Here is a 13088-nt window from a genome sequence, read left to right as displayed (position 1 = left end):
TACAATAGCAAAACTTAATCCACTGTTACATCACCACTCTCCAGGCTGCCACTTTTACATACAGCTTACTTTGAATAACCGTAAAAATCCACATACTACCCACTAACACGACCCAGCCTTGCTCAGGGCAAATACACGCTGTATCATGCTTGCAGTTCTTTACATACTCGCTGTGCAAGTACCCATGTAGAACTGTCCCCCTCTGTTACTGCTAGATCTCAGGATTGCACGGGGGTGTTTGCTTTCCCAATTGTCTGCAGATCAGCGGACTGTTCAGTCAAGTGCAGAGGTGGAATTAAAAAAAAAAAATTATATATATATATATACACACATATATACACACATATATATACATATATATATATATATATATATATATATATATATATATATATATATATATATATATATATTTTTTTTTTTTTTTGTGGGGAAAAAAATGAAAATTTTCCATATTCTCGTTGTCGTATGATAGGGTACAGTGACCTCAATTATTAGGATTAATTAACTTATTATAATTATTATATTATTATTAGATCGTAATAATAATCATCGTATTCATTTTCCTGGTCTCCGGCTCAGTAATACCTATGTGAACGTGACAGAGGGACGTGCCTGGGTGGGATTTGCTTGGAGACCTAAACCCAGTGTCCACCGCGACTCTCAGCATCGGACAGACTAAAGACTCGCTGTCGTCCTTTCCTGCCAGACCTGACTAGAGGAGAACAGAGGGACAGATCACAGGGCAGGCTAGACAATGGAACACAGAGAGGGAGGTGGGAAGCAGTGATGAGACCCAGCAAGGAGGTCAGCGCAGGATGGAGGGTGCAGGATCCTAACTGCTGGAAGAGAGACACTTTTATTTGAAGGTTATCCTTTAGGACAGTCCCATGAGATCCAGTCCACATGAACACAACGGGCTGGACTCTCACAAACACTTACTCCAAATCATTACCACAGTTACTTTTATCTGAAAAAACAAACATTGCAATTCTAAAATGAACAAGAAACAGCTTAAAAGACTGTTCACAAGTTGCTACATTAAAAGTCTTGGCTGTTTATATCTGGTTTGATAACTTTATTCGGTGTGTTTTTATTTCTGAAAAATAAATGTGCCAATGACTCAAAGGACAAACTCACAGAGGCAGAGGGGCCTTGTGTGAGCTCATGCCAGTGTCACTAGTCGCTAGTGGGAACAACTACTGGCAACTTTTAAGACCTACAAGGCCAGTACTGCTTGTCAGGCTTCAGGGCACTGCTGTTCATAACACTCTATGAATGACATACAATCCTGACGCTTTGATTTTCCAATACATCAACTGAGATGTTTTGAGATCACTGTGCTTATGTGCCAATGCATGTTTGTTTGTGTGTTTTTGAAGCGATGGCTTGACCAGCAGTTAAGAAACACACACATAGCCATGTTGGAGACCAGCAGCACAGCCTGGATGCACTCTGTCAGAATCTCTTGTCCTAAAAAGTGACCAGCAAAACAAGAAGCATGTTAGAAACACATTGACAGCTATTGCTGCTTGACGTTAATGGCCGACAGACACATTGCATGGGCAAGGGAGAGGATCACAGGAATGGCCTGCCCTCCGCCATGCACACTCATGAATCTAAAGCAGCTATGAAACATTCAAACACAACAGCATCATCTTATTCTTAATTCTAGTCCTAATGATCTGTGTTAAACTAAGGGCTAGATGTACTAAAGTGTTTCATCGAAATGGTCACAACCCAGTTGCAAACAAGTCGGAAGTCTTTGGTGAAATGTACTAAGCATGTGTAATTCTGTTAGCCACTTTCTAGGAAATGCTTTGCAGTTTTAATTTGTGGTTCAACTTTAGGTGAATATGTAATTACAGGCATTCCTGCATACATTTGCAAAAAGGGGGCAGAGATAGAGTGCAAATGAGGATTCTCAAATATTATAACGAGATGTATGAAAGCTGCCGACAATTGCATCAATTTGTTTGTATTTCTATATTAAAATATGAGATCTGGTGCTGTGTTGTGTTAAAGAAAGCTCTCAGTTTCCACACCTTACTCTCAGGAAATCTGCTACACTTGTGCTTCCCTGAGTCATTTCACATGAGCAGCTGGCTGGTTCATGGCAGCAGTCTTTGAAGGGGTAGGGACAATGTCATCTTCCAGGTGAAATGACCAGATCTCATGTTTGAAAATAGTGCATGTTCAGTAAAAGACTTGAACAGTCTGACATTAATAAAGTACAACCTGCTTTCTCAGCTGGTATAGTCTGCAGGGGTCTGGCTCACACACAGCTGACAACCTGCAGGGTAGTGTTGCACTCTCACAGAGCAACAATGAAATGTCTTGAAACTGTATCTGCAAACACAATGCTAATCCCTGAAGCATTCCTGGCATGTGAGCTCAAACTGTACTTAAAAAAAAATAAAAGGTCCTGTTCTGCACTCGAGACTGACAGCCCCTAACCGAGGAAACAAACAAAAAAAAGGTTTTGTTATTATGTTCGCAATTCCACGAAAAAGGGGGCTGTTAAAGAAGCAACCTGGAGAACGAAATCCCATCACTCGAAGAGGTCAGTAAACATGAACATTCCTGGAAACAATGCCAAACTGCAAACGATTTAAAAAAAACACCAGTCAGCGTCTTCTCCAGATATAGCTCTATAAACAAACAAAATCAGTGGCGCAGATCCCGATGGCACAATCTCAAGTGTCTTTGATGAACTTTATTCAGTCACTACTGTACAGATTTCAAATCTGTATAGTTTTACTGGCTGGGGCTATTAAAAACCAAAAGACATGGATTGTGCTCTTATGCAGTGGCTTCTCGGTTATCTTTTAGGTGTCGTGCTCCAGAGATTTCTCAGATAGGAATGGATGAATCCTTCCATGCATGCTAGCTTCCTGCTATCCCCTACGAGAATTAATCTTGCACAATCTTTTCAGAAAAACTACTCACTTTTACTTTTTCGTCATCTGTCTAGCACCGATAATTAATTTACAAGAAACAGAACAATCAAAACTGCAAACAACACTATGGGGGAATTCCATGGTACAGTAATGTACAGTACAGATAATACACTGCGTAAATACAGGATTCTATCGTAAAAGGAACCAGTTTCGTAAACTCATTGCCTTCACCACAGCGTCAGAGGAGCTGGGAAGGTGCTCTTTGCCCACGGATTGGGGACTCTTTCAAATCGAATGTCCGTAGGAGATAATAACCAGAAGTCATTAATAAAAAAAAAAAAAAAAAAAAAAAAAAAAACACACAACACATTTAAATGGTGTGTTTTAAACTTTTAGAATGCTTTGTCATTAGAGAGTAGAAATTGACCTGGACCCAATTGAAACGGGCTCCACGCTGTACAGCAGCTCCTGAAAAGTGGAGTCGCAGCGAGACACGTCTCCAGCAAACCCCACAGCACTGCTGCTTGCTAGAAACACAGAACATCAAGCTACTTCTGGGTTTCAACAATGTGAAGAGCTAAATAAAGTTTGGGTCTTTCCAAAACCACATCTACCCCCTTCCCTTCCCTTCTCAGGACTTGATCTTTACTTTTTTCTGACTCTTTACAAGTATAGCGTAGGAGTTTGCCTTTGCTAGTACTATAAATGCATTTAAAATACACACCACCCCCACACAAAAGAGGAAGCTGCTGAAACACGCTCCACTGTGAATGCAGTCAAGCACAAGGTGGAAAGTGCACTTCGGATGAAATCGAGAAGAAACTGATTCTGATTTCAGATCAGAAGCAGTCTGCTTCTTTCTTTTGATTTGTCATTCATCATCACAGGGCTGGTGCGAGGGAGTCTGGCAAAACCAGGCAGAGATAAAGCCCTGAGGTTAAATTAGTATCATCACTGAAGCCCTGAGGTTAAATTACTATCATCACTGAAGCCCTGAGGTTAAATTACTAACATCACTGGAGCCCTGAGGTTAAATTACTATCATCACTGAAGCCCTGAGGTTAAATTACTAACATCACTGGAGCCCTGAGGTTAAATTACTAACATCACTGGAGCCCTGAGGTTAAATTAGTATCATCACGGAGTGCTGGTTTCCACTGATCGGAATAGAAGTGATGAGGAGGAGCTTTCAATGCGTAAATCTCACAGCAAATGAACCCTTTAAACTGGCTGTGGTTTACTGTACCTTTTGAATTGGCGATTGGGTGTACATTTAGGAATGCTAAAAGTAACAATAAATTCAACAGCAAACATTTCAACTGTTTGAAGACATTGAAACTTTTGTCACTGCATTTGGTTACGTTTCTACGAGATTAAACTAATATCATTATATGAAATATCCACCAGTCCACCATTCAAAACTGCCACAGTGGACTATCAGCAGCAACTACACAATGTCGTGCACTCAAACAAAGATCAATACAATATTTATTGCATCGGTCTGTACAGGAATTTGAGCGCCTGTTCACTCATCAGGCTTTTAGCACAGTAAATAAAATTCTGCAGCAGACATATAATGCAATAGCCACGAGCCACCATTTCATGGCTTGTAGTGAGTAAGCAGTTTGGACCCTGCAGAACTTCGCTGGCTGTGCTGGACCCTGGCTATACTGATTAATCGCAGTAAAACACAGAGCAGGTGTGTGGTACAAGCAGACAGAAGGCAGTATTAGGTGTTAACAGCGTTACCGGAGGGGCTCTGCGTGGCTGAGGGAGTGGAGATAGTGCTGGCTGCGATGGAGTCGCAGCGCCCAGTGCTCCCACTCCCACTCCCACTCCCGCTGGACAGGGAGGAGGGTGACGGCATCTGGGAGGGACTGTGCTGGTTTATACACTGGGCCACCGCAAAGCCTGAAACAGAGAGTGAAACACACCAGGGGTTAAAACAGAAGCTATCCATCCCCTCCCAAGAGCTACACATTAAACCCTTTAGTGCTGCACAGCAATATATTCACACCATGTGTTTCACCATCAAAACAGGACCACATGCAATTGAATAGGAAGGAGAAAGGAAGTAAAATGTAAAGGGATTCAATATTAATGGCACCGGTGTGATGATATTACCAGCAGCGATGGCAGTAAGACCCCCATTGCATAGCAGTTAGATCCATTTCTGGTTTTACTATGAGCTTGTTACCTATACACACTGGGGCTGATAAGCTTGTATCAAAACCTGGAATGGGTGAAACTGTTGTGCAAAAGTCTTATTTCCATCCCTGTTACTTAATGTCCAAATTTTATGTTTTTTTCTCTAGTATTTCATGAGCAAACACTTGAAACTCCCAGCTGTTTAACACATACAGGACTGCGAAGTGCATTCAGGGCAGGATCCTAAACCAGGGACCGGCACTGGATCAGGACTGCCCGTCTCGGGACAGCGGGTCAAACACTTCACTCCACTGAAGCTTGGTGATCATACTGTATGAAGCTGCACCACAGCCCCAATCCCACAGCCCCCACACCACACCCCTGATCCCACAGCCCCTACACCACACCCCCGATCCCACAGCCCCTACACCACACCCCTGATCCCACAGCCCCTACACCACACCCCTGATCCCACAGCCCCTACACCACACCCCTGATCCCACAGCCCCTACACCACACCCCTGATCCCACAGCCCCTACACCACACCCCTGATCCCACAGCCCCTACACCACACCACACCCCCAATCCCACAGCCCCCAAGCCGCTGCACCACAGCCGCAATCCCACAGCCACCAAGTCGCAGCATCACAGCCCCGATCCCACAGCCTCCATGCCGCTGCATCACATCCTCCACGCCGCTGCATCACAGCCCCGATCCCACAGCCTCCATGCCGCTGCATCACATCCTCCACGCCGCTGCATCACAGCCCCGATCCCACAGCCCCCACGCCGCTGCATCACGGCCCCGATCCCACAGCCTCCACGGAGCTGCATCACATCCCCGATCAAACAGCCCCCACGCCGCTGCATCACAGCCCCGATCCCCATGGCGCTGCTCAGATTCTGTACGTGGCAGCCGTCCAAGTTCAACTTCTCAGAACTTTGCAAACTCTTATCTGAATTTCATTTGCGAAGGAAATCCCAAAAGACAACCGAGAGAGTTTCGAATTAGTCAGTGAATTCCCCAGTTTAGGGTTTCTAATGAACCCAAGCAGTATTCATTTCACAGATCAATGTGAAAGTCATGGTCAGCGCGGCAATCCCCTCACTTTCCCAGACCATCTCCTAAGGATGCACTGCCTCTGGCTTCACACAGACCGGCAGGAACTTCTTTTTGTCACATGCCATCCAGTGGCTTGCAATAACAAGTGCTTTACTGTAAGCTATACTAATGCGAACGATCATGAGCAATACTACACCATCCACATGACAGTGCCAGATTGCAGTGCAAATAAACTGATGTCATCTTCATCGCTGCCCTAAACAGTCCATGGGAAAAGAAGGTGTACTTCGGAATCGAATTGACTTCCGTGCCTAAATATCTTCTGTTGACATGTTCCCAGTGCCGTAACCACAGCTGACATGAGGCACATCACTGCGATTTTATTTTTCATTTGAGCTTTTAGATATGGTTCAGATCCTGAGCAGCACTGCCGACAGGATGTAAAATATAAGGGTAGAGCTCGGAGCAGCATGCTGCCCACAGCTGGACACCCAGCCCTGCTCTTATACAAGATTCCCAGAGGCAAAGCACCGGTATAGTGAGGCATGGTATAGAATATTAACAACCGTGGCAAACCCGGGTACACTACGGGAAATGCATAGTATAACCACACACTATTATCATCTCACTAGTTAGATGTAGGTTAATGCCCTGGCTGAAGTTATGAGATTACTCACAATGAATGCAAGCAAACACACATTCCTGTTTACTGTAAACTCCAGGCCCACCAGGAACAACACTCATTTGGACGCCAGACTTTTGATTCAACAGATCAGTTTCATAATGACAGGAAACGGCCCTCAGCAAGGACAGCCTTTCAGTATGACAGTGTGTCAGCAACTGGACTTCAGTTCAAATGACTGCTCTGCTTCACCCCAATAAGCTGCCTTGTTGCTTGTAGGTGCGTTCTGCGATATTCTAAAACACAGTGAGCGGTCCTTCCCATTCTGATACTAGCGCAGGGGCTTTTCCCTTAGTTGTACTAGTGCACTTTACCACAGATTACCATACCTCTTTGGGTTTCACAATGCTTCCCTATGCTTTTACTATGGTAAACTTGTATGAGGCTAGGACTCCTTGTTGAAATCTCGTTTCAGAAGAAACGAAAGAAGAACTCTGCTAATAATAAAGTTCCTTATAAAGCAATGCACAGATTAGAGAGATGCACTTGTGCTAAAACAGCTGGTAACCCCATTTGATATAAACTAAAAAAAAAATTAGAAAAAAAGGAAATGTGCATTTACTTTACATGCTGAACCCAGTCAGATTAATCATTTATCTGAATTCAAACCATACTGATAAGTACACCTCACTAAGGCCTATAGAAAAAAAGGACAGAAATGCACCAAACCATGATGTGCGATTCAAACTGTAATACATTACCTAGAGAGGATTTCTCTGGGAAAATATATACGGCATCTTAATCCACTAATTACATTAAACCTTATTTTTGTTCCCTAATGCAAAATAAAAAAAGGAATTGGGTTACCAACTCATGCACTTGATCCTCATTTCCAGAACTTTATCTGTGGTATAGACAAGCATCACAAACACGAACGTGGATGGCTAAAATACCAAGGGTATTTCTTTGTGGCGAGGGATTACTGAATGCCACTCCTGATCTCTCGGAGATGAAGGATGACACCCTGTCGACGGCTTCATTAAAAGCTGAACAGAAGATCCATGTAGCTGGTGCAATAATAAAATAAACTTGTGGTCTCAGAATACAGTTCAGAAGAAAAGAGTAAAAACAGAAAAAACACGATGCTGATCAGATCGCTAGTGTGACTGCTGTTCAAACGAGGGGTGGGGCTGCAGACAGAGGGAGGCCAGTGGTTTGGAATCGGGGGTGTGGTGTGGGGTCTGTGGGATTGGGGCTGTGGGATCGGGGGTGTGGGATTGGGGCTGTGGGATCAGGGGTGTGGTGTGGGGGCTGTGGGATTGGGGCTGTGGTGCAGCTTCATACAGTATGATCACCAAGCTTCAGTGGAGTGAAGTGTTTGACCCGCTGTCCCTAGACGGGCAGTCCTGATCCAGTGCCGGTCCCTGGTTTAGGATCCTGCCCTGAATGCACTTCGCAGTCCTGTATGTGTTAAACAGCTGGGAGTTTCAAGTGTTTTCAGGTTGTCAGCAGAGTGGAAATGGTTGAAAATAAAAACCATCAACCACAATGCATTGCCATGAGACACTGGCATTACCACTTGCCATGTGGCTGTGAACACAAAAAAACAGCACAGTTCCAGGAACAGAAATAAGACTTTAAAACTCCATTCAATAAAGAAAACAAAGAAAAAACAACGACGGTATAGCACAGGGCCAAAGAAACAAAGCCACAAACAAAACCATCAAGTTTGCTGTAAGCCATGCTGTGTGGGAGGCGCGTCCACAGAAGCATGGAGGATGCAGGGTGGTGGCAGTTACCTGGGACCTTGTCCACAGAGGCGAAGACTGAGCGCTGCACGGTGGAGTCGCTCAGCCCACGGCGGGACTGCTCGTAGAAGCGGAAGGGCAGGTGCTGAGAAGATGCTGCCGAACTCCGAGGGAAACCCAGGACATCTGCCGAGGGCTGGACAGGGAGGTCCAGCAGCACTGCGGGACACAGAGACATCTTTAACAAGCAGGATGTCTGGTCTAGTATAGTATAGTGTGTTAAACTGGAACTGTATTTAAAGCATGCTATTGTTACATGCGATTGAACCTACATTAACTGCCTACTCCACTTCTACTGGGGAGAGTCAGAAGTACCAGCAGCTGAGACTTAGCAAGCGTAATGCTGCTGAGCCAGGACTGGAGAGACAGGCAGGCTCACTCACCGGCTATCCTCTGCATCTTCGTGCGCCGTGCCAGGATGCGCCCCTTGGCCAGCCGCTGCTTGGCTATGATACAGCGGATGTGGTCGGCGAAGATGAAGTTGGCCTGCAGGATGGGGAAGGGCTTGGCGTGCGGGTTCGAGGTGGGCTTGTGGATGATGATGTTCAGGGCCCGGCTGTCATCCTCCACCCCCGTCACCTGCATGTCCTGGACACACACACACACACACACACACACACACACACCGGGTGAGGAGGACACACAGCTCAACTCATTGTCAGACATCCAACAGGTTCTAGCCAGCTTCCGTAAATACAACAGGGATGGAAATAAGACTCCCACTGCACAGCTGTTTGAGCCATTACTGGTTTCAATGTAAAGCAACGTTCAATGACACACACCTGAGCTTTACTTCCTATACACTGTGGCTAATCAAGCTTGTATTAACCCTGGAATGGGTGAAACTGCTATGCAATTTGGAGTTTTATTTCCATCACTGATACAGAATGTCCTGCTAGTCTTTCCTGGGCTGTACAACGTCCCAGTTCTGTACTGCAGCTCAGCTTTAGATTGAGGTGCAGTACAGACCCAGATACAAAGCCAGGTGTACCGATGGACCAGTTTGTTTCAGAACTGTGCAGAAGAAATGTCACAAGCTTGTTCTCTTTTCTGAAAGCACAACCCCAGCCCTGCAGATGACTCAACTAGCAAATATTTTATATTTTCCACTGTATAAAAACTGCACTGCTTGTTTTATTTCCACGCTGACGGGCTATTTCACATCAACTGAAAGAACAAACCAATTTAGAAGAAACGTATCTCTCCGATACAACCCACCCTCCCCACAAGTTAGTGCTTGGCGGCAGAGTAACAACGTATAAAAGCATTGGCAAGCCGTTTCTTAAAAACCCGGAGTGGGGGCTAGTGTTCACATAACATACTTACTGAATACCAACTCAGCATCAAGGAATCAAAACCTTAGCTGTGCAGCTCAGTTCTAACAGTGAATCAATTTCAATGTATTTATATGGACTTTTCGTACCACCGTATCTCAAAGCACTTTAAATGTTAAATAAAAATAAAAAACAATCTAATAAAACAACTTTAGAAAACAGGAAATGAGGGAGAATACTAGAAATGAGAGACTACAAATCGTCGGTCTTGTTACCTGCAGCAGGCCGGCAAACTTGACGACCCCCCAGCCCAGGCGCTTGGTCTCGGGCTCCACCAGGCTCATCTGGTACAGGTCCACAGCCAGGAAGCGCTGGGCCTGCCCCCCGTCCTTCCAGACCACCATGCAGGCGATCAGGTCACTGTTATCTGCAGGGAGCAAGCGAAGGACAGGCCGTTTTGCACAATCCCATCCAACACATGAAGAAGACAGTCACACAGATACCAGCCTGTGCACAGGCGTGCACTTCTTATAGAGCTCTGATCAAATCACCTATTCATGATGGGAATACAACACACAGGGCACTAAATTACCAGCACAGTATTTAGGCAGGCAGATCAGGTTCAAAGCAGCTCTGATATTCATTCCCAAGGATGGGTACCATGGTATTGCATGGGGGGCATCCTATTTATTGTGATCAGTAACCAGTAAACAGTCACTGCTATTCTAAACACAGGCATTTTTTGCTTTTCTTCTGCTTTTTTTTTTTTTTTAAAGCTACACTCTCCTTCTATTTGAACAGAAGATCAACGGAGCTTCCTAAAAAGTGGATGAAGTTTTGGAGGATGAGGTTTCTGAAGCCGAGGAACATGGAGCCGCTGCGCGGCTTGGAACTTTGGTTTCAGGAGACTAGGTTTCAGGCCACAGCATGGCACACCAGGGGGGACTTGGGGGTTTGATACAGCAAAGTTACCTCAAACTAGGAACCATGTTTTAAGCCACTATTCCTAAAAAAATTGCTTTGTGCTCCTTCAGCTGAAGAGTCCTGCTGACTAGTACTGTATCCTGATTAATCAGCAGAACCGCTTGACATTCAAATGGAATCGAGGAGATTCGGTTTTATTTTATTTTGGTTTTAACCCCGCTCATCAGAACTGGCATTTATAATAAGATGTAGAATATTTGTAGGAATTTGGGGGCGAGTCTCACAGAGAGTTATATTCTTCTTCTGAAGCAGTAGTTAGCTCAGCCCAGTTTAAGAGTCAGTGGATCTTAAAACATGTCTGAGGGAAAGCTGGTCTTGACACTGGCACAGACACCTGCATTTCAAAGGCTGGTGCCGGGGTTGTGAAACACAGAAGAAACGTATCATTATTAGCAAAGCTACGCCTTCAACACTGTACTGTAGAGAGTGCAAGCTTTACAGCTCCTAGCACTATGAATGGAAATCTGCATTGGGAAAGCTTCAAGTCAATCTCCATTGGGAGAGTTTCAATTACACATCGCAATCTGGAGCTGGGCTCTTTGGGCTCTGTTAAACCGGCTGCAGTTGCTTGAAGATGCGCTGACCAATGTTATGAGATGAAGGCGGCTCTTCTGAGCTTGAAATGCATGGCTTCAATCCAGACAAATGAAAGCAGATTGTACATGTACGTTAAAAGCTAAACAGGCAACTCAGTGTGATGCTGGTCCAATGACACAGGCCATTTTAAACACAAGGCTCTCCGAGAACTCTGGCTTCCAGGGCTGATAAGCATCAAAGTCAATCGGACTATGATGTAAAACATAACTAGACAGCTAGCTAAAACAAGGAGGGGATTTTATCTCTCTAACATTAAAATGTTCATCTAGTGCTGCTTGGAACAAGAGGCAGTTCCTCTTTACATCTGTTCCCCCCCTTATTCAGTAGAATTGGACAACAAGAAACTCACACTGATGTTGATTTTGAACACATTTTCCATCAGTAAGAGTCTCTGGTTCAATTAGCTCCTGGCGCAGGTATGAATGTTACAGTTTGAAAGCTCAGATGCAATAAAGTGTTTATTGTGCAGAAGAAATGAAATTCCTCTGAACTCTTGCTACACTTTATCTGGCCCGATACTTCTCTCCACACTGTACTTACACAACCCAATCTCCTAAAAGATAAGATAGCACTGAATCATGCTCACAGTAATCCACACCATCTCTTGCTTAAAGGGCAGACAAAGACATTTTATTTATTGTGTTCCACTGTGTTGCTACAGCTGTTTATCTAAGGTGTATGTATTGTTTTAATTATTATTATTATTACATTTTGACCACTTATTTAAAACTTTTAAATTGCAATCCCTGCCTCAAGATGGCTTCCCATGTACCCATACGGACCTCTCAGAACCACATTTCCCATCACCCTCCTGCTCACTGTTAAATTCACCTCAGTTACACATGTTATGTTTACTTACATAGAATTGATCAAGATACTGTAACGTTGGTGAAACACAGCATGCTATCTTTAAATCAACCAATCAGCACATAGTAAAGACAGGACTAGTATCACAGTCTATCCTAATTGGACATGGATCTACGTGTGTATATCTATTATCTACATATTATACACAAACATCTAAAAGATGAAAAGTGAAACTGTGACAGTTGGATTTGTCTTGATGGATTTATAAAACACAGCCCAGTCAAGGGCAGAGAGGGGACACTTCCCACTGGCAGGACCTCCCACCCTTTCATAACCTCCCCTGAACTCTCGATTCCTGTGCAGCAGCCCACAGAGCTGGGCTGTGCTGTGGTTTAACCACCAGCGCTATGAGCAAATACAGAACATTCTGGGTAAAGCAGTTTCCAGAGTAAGTCTGTCATCAATGACAGCCCTGCTCTGTTGAGTGTGGTTCAGGGGGGTGTGATTACAGACCGCCTGGCCTCCCGTAACACCTCTTTGTCTAGCACACTGCCCTAGTTTCGTGATTGCATTGCAGCTGGCAGAAAACCCCCGAAGTCTCAGTTTAGCAACAAGCAACTGCTGCCATCTACAGCACTGCTGGTAAAAACAATCCAAATGAAATCAGAGAATAATCAATCAGAGTGAGGTGTCCTGATATCCAGCTGGAATAGACCCCTCCATGCTCACAGTGAGGTGTGAGGGGTCCTGATGTCCAGCTGGAATAGACCCCTCCACGCTCACAGAGAGGTGTGAGGGGTCCTGATGTCCAGCTGGAATAGACCCCTCCACGCTCACAGTGAGGTGTGAGGGGTCCTGATATCCAGCTGGAATAGACCCCTCCA

The 13088-nt window shown here is 44.7% G+C and overlaps 1 protein-coding gene across 9 annotated transcripts in view; it reads right to left on the bottom strand.

The window, feature by feature from the left end:
* Positions 1-554: 554 nt before the first annotated feature.
* Positions 555-13088, bottom strand: part of LOC121300845 (protein CLEC16A-like) — a 44357-nt gene continuing 31823 nt past the window's right edge. For 8 of the 9 annotated variants that reach the window (XM_041229775.1, XM_041229770.1, XM_041229772.1 and 5 more), the window contains 5 exons: positions 10092-10243; positions 8926-9130; positions 8534-8701; positions 4650-4811; positions 724-1473 (listed from right to left, as the gene is read on the bottom strand). In XM_041229775.1, the coding sequence (XP_041085709.1) occupies positions 1316-1473; positions 4650-4811; positions 8534-8701; positions 8926-9130; positions 10092-10243 (845 nt within the window). In that variant the 3' untranslated portion in view covers positions 724-1315. The other variant, XM_041229774.1, reaches the window with a different exon arrangement.

Source organism: Polyodon spathula, chromosome 26 (assembly GCF_017654505.1).
Source record: "Polyodon spathula isolate WHYD16114869_AA chromosome 26, ASM1765450v1, whole genome shotgun sequence".
NCBI lineage: Eukaryota > Metazoa > Chordata > Actinopteri > Acipenseriformes > Polyodontidae > Polyodon > Polyodon spathula.
This window is presented reverse-complemented; position numbering and strand designations above follow the sequence as displayed.